The 6,562-nt window shown below is 45.7% G+C and overlaps 2 protein-coding genes across 2 annotated transcripts in view; both read right to left on the reverse strand.

Moving 5' to 3' along the window:
* LOC106937033 (cat eye syndrome critical region protein 5) overlaps positions 1 to 4,838 on the reverse strand; it is a 9,738-nt gene extending 4,900 nt beyond the window's left edge. The window contains exons 1-7 of the mRNA XM_015018332.1: positions 4,047 to 4,838; positions 3,677 to 3,868; positions 3,490 to 3,602; positions 2,721 to 2,814; positions 2,388 to 2,421; positions 1,251 to 1,425; positions 998 to 1,174 (exon numbers count right to left, since the gene is read on the reverse strand). Of these exons, the coding sequence (XP_014873818.1) occupies positions 998 to 1,174; positions 1,251 to 1,425; positions 2,388 to 2,421; positions 2,721 to 2,814; positions 3,490 to 3,602; positions 3,677 to 3,868; positions 4,047 to 4,103 (842 nt within the window). The 5' untranslated portion in view covers positions 4,104 to 4,838. The remainder of the gene's footprint in view (positions 1 to 997; positions 1,175 to 1,250; positions 1,426 to 2,387; positions 2,422 to 2,720; positions 2,815 to 3,489; positions 3,603 to 3,676; positions 3,869 to 4,046) is intronic.
* Positions 4,839 to 6,004: 1,166 nt separating this feature from the next.
* The window catches only part of isy1 (ISY1 splicing factor homolog), a 17,812-nt gene continuing 17,254 nt past the window's right edge, over positions 6,005 to 6,562 (reverse strand). Inside the window, exons 9-10 of the mRNA XM_015018354.1 lie at positions 6,289 to 6,375; positions 6,005 to 6,218 (exon numbers count right to left, since the gene is read on the reverse strand). Coding sequence (XP_014873840.1) covers positions 6,111 to 6,218; positions 6,289 to 6,375 — 195 coding nt within the window. The 3' untranslated portion in view covers positions 6,005 to 6,110. The remainder of the gene's footprint in view (positions 6,219 to 6,288; positions 6,376 to 6,562) is intronic.

The raw sequence follows: 6,562 nt of genomic DNA on the forward strand, positions 1-6,562 counted from the left end.
GTAGACACCAAACACCCTGTGCATATAAGAAACACTTTGGGTGTTATCATCTCCCATCAGTCCCAGATGGACCGTCTCGTTGCAGAGAAACAAGCTCAGGGCTCCCGTTAGTCGTTATTGTAAGTTAAAATGTTCACAAAAGTAAAATTTTGTGCATCTGTATCTTATTTTACCATAGCGACCAGAGTCAGCGAGCGTTAGGGAAGGTCAAGACGAGAGGAGAGGAGTAGAGCTTGCGAGTCTGAAGTCTGATTGAAGTCTGGTTCACATGGCACGATTTAAGAATTGTCAGCCAATTCTCCAAACCTCTGTGACCACAGAGCTGATAAAAGTACAACAGGTTCAATCGGTTCGTGTTCAGCCACACGGCAGGAGCAACACACCACACAAGAACTGATTCCAGTCATGAACAAACAGGTGTTCTGACTATCATTACCACAAGGTATGCTGAATTTACGAGGTATGACAGATAGTTAGAACACGGGTCCACGGTAATAAAAAGGTTGGTGACCACTGACCTATAAAGTCTTGTTATTGAACATTAATCAGTTTAGTGGAACATTTTACAGAAGCTCTAAAGCCAGGGGACAACAACTAACTACATCTTCCAAGTTCTACAAAGGCAGCAGTTGCTTCAGAGAGGAAGACAGAATGCTTGGTTACCTGAAAGTGTTGAGGGAACAGGTGGATCAGTCACATGGTGCACAGGTTTGGTCATTCAACAGCACAGGCAGTTAGACAGCCTTACAGACTGGAGGTTTCGGAACATGACAGAGACTTTGATTTCATTCAGGATTACAGACGAAGACCAAGACTGAGACAAGGTTACCAACAGGGTAACAGGTGGTGCATCATGGGATACAGTTACCAAGTCTCTGGTTTGGTTAGGCACATTGAGAGATGGGTCAAGAGATGGGTTCAGGGACGAGCAACAGAGGCAAATGAGACAGATCCAGAGACAGACTCTGAGACATGTTAAGAGATGGGTTGTGGATACCCAACAGCATAGATGGTAGACAGCTTGTGGTTCTGGTTCTGCTGGCGAAGCAGCTGCTCGGCATACTGGTATGTGAACAGACTGGGTTTCCCCAGCACTGCCTCATACTCCAGCCTCCGGCCGGTCAACTTCCTGTAGATGGACTCCAGACAGAGCAGGAACATCCCATGACCGAACCTGAAGCAACACATCCAGGTCACCAATGGCTGGACGCCCTCCTGGCCCGCCCACATCTGAAGGGAGTGCCTGTTACCGTGGTGACGGGGCTTCAGCCATCCACAACAGGTCCATGTTGCAGGCAAGAACGGGCATCTGTGCCGATAGCCTAGTGTCATACACACACCCAGGTCTACCGTTGGTCAGCAGCACATCAACGATTAGCTGCAGGTTGGTCTCCCATCTGATTGGCTCCCCAAACAGGATGATCGCTATGGCAACAAAAGGGAACAAACAAAAATGGCAACAAAAAGCTGCTTTTGGCCTTTCCAGTAGGAAAGATGTGAGCTCTCATTAACCCATCACACCCTGAAGACACAATGCTGTCAAGAGTCTAAAGTAGTGTAACTAGCACCCCTGGTGGTTCACAGATGAAACAGCAGCAGACAGAGAAAATCCTGCCACCAAAGTTCATTCAGTTCAGAAATATTCTTCTTGAAACGGTTGAAGAATATGACCTCGGACAAATAATCCGTTTAGACGTTCGTCACACCTAGGCTACTGTAACCTCATTAGCTGGTGGCTAACCTCGTTAGGCGTCACATGGTCAGTTCCTTCTGTCCCAGAAACACGTAGTTGCTTCATTTCAGTGCAAAGCCATTATATTGTTGAATGAATTTCAGTTTTCTTTTGTTGGCGTTCACTAGCTTGGCTTTTAGCTGATGCGTTTCTGTTCCACAAATATCTCTTAATGAATTGAAGAAGTACTTACAAAATTCACACAAAGTCTGATGAACGACGAACTTTACTTCTCTTTGGTAGATATCACAAAACAATTCCTCAGCACAGGCCTTAACAGGCCGTCTCTTCAATCTTGCACAGCATTCCACATGTAACGGTCAGAAAACTGTGTAGAGCTAAGTTAAACACACCACATACAATTTACTTTCTGATCTACTGTGACACAGCACTTTTCATATATTTTCAAGCATGTCCATTAGGTGGCGCTTTTCTACAAAAACATACTAATAGGGAATCTTATGGTTAAGAAAATATCTACGGAATATACAATAGTAAACAATGTTACAAACTGACAGTTTTGGTTCTTAAACCATCAGGCTGCATTTCCTGATCAAACATTCAGCTGAAGGTGCTGTTGGGTTTTCAGAGCTGACAGTGAACCGAAGAGGAGAAATTAAACCTGAGATTCTGGGCGGTGTTGTGGTTGTGTTACCTTGTATCTGCGGGAGGATCCTTGAAGAACTGGGCTGAAACAAACAAAACAACAAAAATCTATCAGCCGGAACAGGAGGCACACTTCCTGTGGATCAGTAACTAATCAGTGGAGACACCAAAATATACAAAACTGACCGAGATGGTCGTTTGCCCCACTTTAGCCACCAGATGGCAGCACATATCAGAGACTGCCCCTTTAAAAACATGTCTAAGATATTCAGCGGACACTTTTGGAAATACTGTTTTATTGATCAACTATAAAAATCATCATGAAACAGGACATACATTAACTCCAGGTTCTACAGAACCGCTCGGGTTAGCCAGGACTCACAGTGCTGGTGGGTCTCCTGCTGTGGTCCACCATATCCAGCAGAGGGTGCTGTTCTGAGAGCTCCTCCATGGTTACAACCTTCTGGAAACCCAAACTGAGAAATACCGAGTCAAAAGTCCACAACATCATCTGGTCACCATGCATCACTGAGTTCTGGTCCGTGTGTTCCTGCAAAGTTTTAAAGGGGCAGTATTATGCGTTTTCAAGGGACATAGTGCCATTTTATAGCATAATTGAATAACTTTTACCTTTAGTTGTTATCAAAATGCTAAATATAACAAATATGACTTAAAAGAAATTTGACTTCCGGATGTAATGTCTTGAAATTGGGCCTCTGCCTCTTTAAAAACTCATGCTCTTTCTGAAGCTCCACCTTCTGGAAGTCATCGCAACATGGCTCCTCTATTAACTCAAACATTTTTACCAGTGATGCTCTGAGTAGTATCTCCTATAATGAGTTCAGCAGTTCCTCCAGGTGTTTGCAAATTGCTGCTGGCTAGTCTGAAGGAGAAATATCAAATATTTCCAAATAGGAAAAGCTGCATCTCGAAGGTGGGGCTAGGTCCACCTAGGTGTTTTGCAGATGAATGGTTGCTATGGAGACAAAAGAATTTCTCAAACATTGTGGAAAGATCAAAAAAGTTGATTTTACATGATACTGCCCCTTTAAAGTATTGGAGTCTCAACTCACTCAGCCACAACAAATGAAAGGAAAATGGCCCAATGAGTAACTTTAAAGCCAACAGGTGAGCCAACAGGTGAAGGATACGTGTGGGCGATCTGGGTCACTGGTCCCTGTCCAGACACCAGAACACATTTATTGTGGAACGTCTCCATCATGTGCAGAGGGCTGTGCGACAGAACTACCTGCTCAGGTGCGATCTGCAGAGGAAGCATATGACTTGTTCTGATCCAGTCACACAGCAGCAGCAGCCTTTAAGCCCCTCCCCCTCTACCTGCACGTCCAGCAGGTGAGACAGCTGTTGCGCCTTGTGGCGTCTCAGACAACTTCCTGCATTGGTGACAAAAACAACAGGAAACAGAAAGCTCTGGTTCTGGTCCACAAGCTTCCTGAGGGCGCGCCGAGCAGCCGGGATCACGGATCCACCGCGCAGGAGGACGCCATCGACATCGAAGAGGACGCCCACCTGGCGGCCGGACAGGTGGGAGACAGGTGAGGTTGGCAGAACAGACCAGTTAGACACCAAAAGGAAGGAAGAAGGAAACTAAGCAATCAAGGAAGGAAGGACTCCAGAAGGAAGGAAAGAAGGAAATGGAGAGGAAGAAAGGAATGAGGAAGCGGACAGGGGACAGTGTCCCCCTGACCTGTCTCACAGTGGACGCTTGGCGAACCAGCTGCAGTCCGAAACCTCGGCTCCACATCCCGCCGGTCTGACCTCAGAACAGCAGCTGCTGCTGCTTTAAAACCACAGGTCTGTGATGTCACTGGGGTGGGCTAAATGATGACGTCATTAATGATGGGAGATCTCCGATTGGTTGAAGCCAGGTGACTCAGGTTCCCTCTGTTCCTCCGATCCCTAGACTCAAACCGACGTTTAACGTGAGACTTTAAGTTGATGCTCCTCAACTTCAGAAGATGTTCCTTAGATTCAGACTGACGATCCTTTGCTCCCCTCTGAAATGTTAAATTATTTGAGGCCAAGAGCTTAACGCCTGGAACTCTATCTCCCCCTTCAGGCAGTCAGAGGAATAGCAGGACCAAGGTTGGTAGCGGCTCCTCACATACTCTTCTTCATCAGCAGCTTTAGAAACATTTTTGTTTTGTAATTTTTGTAAACCAGAACCTGCAGGCTGATACTGAACATCTCTAGACATCACCATAGGGTTCTGGTTCTGATGAGGTGAGGATGGTTCTTCTGTCTGGAAACAGAACCTAAATACTCGGTTCTGATCGTGCTGGGTCAGACTATCTGCGTCCAGAACCAGAACTCCTGGAGCTGTAAATGAGTTGCAGCTGACTGCAGTTGTCTCCTCACATGAGGACACGTGCAGCATGCCCTACCTAATCAGCCAATCACATGCTGCAGAGTGATGCCTCTAATTAACCTATCAGCAGCTGGGAACACTGGGACAGAGGCTCTTCTGTCTGGTGTAACTGGGTCTGTATTAATAGTTGTATATTTACACAAAATGTGTTCTTTAACGTATTTGTCCGCTTATACTTGACTGTTGTGTCCTCTGTGTTTACTATAAGGGGTTTGGTCCTCCAGCTCCTCCTTATTTTCTTCTTCTCTTGTTCAGGGTCCTCCAGGACTATTATAAATATTAAGTTATTAATTTCCTCTTCCCTTTTGTTATTCGTTCCACTGGGGAGAGATCGGGTTGGGGAACTGGACCGCATATAACTAAAAATGAAGAACAGTTTCCATGACACAGATGACAGTGTTGCTCACCATGGCGACGAGAGATCTAATAGATTCACCGACTTTCCCGACATTCAATTGGAAAAATGAACTAGAAAGTATTGATGAATCACTACTTAACCTACACCATTACTGAGCAGGAACTTGGCAACTAAGGCCCAGATAACTCAGTGCTAGCTATCAGTGCTAGCTATCAGTGCTAGCTATCAGTGTTAGCTATCAGTGCTAGCTAACTGGCTCAGCGACGAAACGTTCTCATTTACAGCCATTTTGTTGGTGCTTTTTTAAATTATTAAACAGGAAAATACAAGAACAACATAGAACACCAGTAATTACAAACACAGATACAACATCCAAAGGCTTTATATGAGGGGCCCCATGAGGGGGCCCATGAGAGGCCCCATGAGGAGCCCTATGAGGGGCCGATGAAAGGGGATGTGGGTACACAACATAGAATATTTCTGAACATTTTGCTGGTTGTTTTCTTACCTGTTGGTGCTTCATGATGTCATTTGTGATCAGATTAATCACCATTCTTAACTTTGAAAGCATGAAATGTAAAAACTCACGTCATCCTAAAAAATGTTAAAGAAAATCCTTTACTCTTTTAAACCAAACATCCCAGTTTTCGAGGTTTTATATTCACGGTCGAGAAGAAGCCATTTTGTTTCAAATGTCGTTGAGCTAGTTCACCGTTTCAATAAGTAGCTGCGTGCTGGCTTGGTTTTATTCTAACGTTTATTTACAGTGTCATTTGCAGCTGCTGATGTCACTGGCTGAAACCAGCAGGTGGTCCTTCCATTTTAAGCCCCTCCCCCCAGGGGTGGCTGGTTCTGGTTCTGTCCCCCAGATGACCCAAGTTTCATCATCAAGTCAGAACCAAACAAACACACATAGTGCTGAGCTGTTAACGCTTTAATGAAAAAAACAAAAAAACACCGTACAAAACTGAATATTTACACAGACGGGTGAGAACCAGCTGGATCAGAACTGGGTCAGAACTGGGTCAGAGCCCCAGCAGAGTTCTGGCCTCCTGGCTTTGAGCCTGAAGCGTCTCGCTGGCGTAGCGCTGCAGCAGCTCCATCTTCTTCCTCCGGACCAGTGCCTCCTCCACCTGAGACACAGACAGGTCGGGTCAGAACCGGAACCCAGGTCAGAATCTCTGAATGGAGCAGCGGTCTTACCTCTTTCTGAGACGGAACCGGAACATGAGCGATGAAGCCGACTCCTTCCTCTCCCTCTGTCTCCTCCCGATTTTCCTCATCCTCCACCTGGCCAGGCAAGCAAAACAAACGCACCTTAATCCTCCAGAACCAGGAGCAGGGGCGCTGCCAGAAATCATGGGCCCCCTGACAAATAATTAGATTGGGCCCCCTGACCAGCTGCTGTTACAATTTTTTGAGTCTATTTGACCCATAAATAGCATCACAATTTTAAAGGCCTGCATCTGCCTTGCTT

Source organism: Poecilia latipinna, unplaced genomic scaffold (genome assembly GCF_001443285.1).
Source record: "Poecilia latipinna isolate Pla-1442-1.1 unplaced genomic scaffold, P_latipinna-1.0 Scaffold2266, whole genome shotgun sequence".
Taxonomy (NCBI): Eukaryota; Metazoa; Chordata; class Actinopteri; order Cyprinodontiformes; family Poeciliidae; genus Poecilia; species Poecilia latipinna.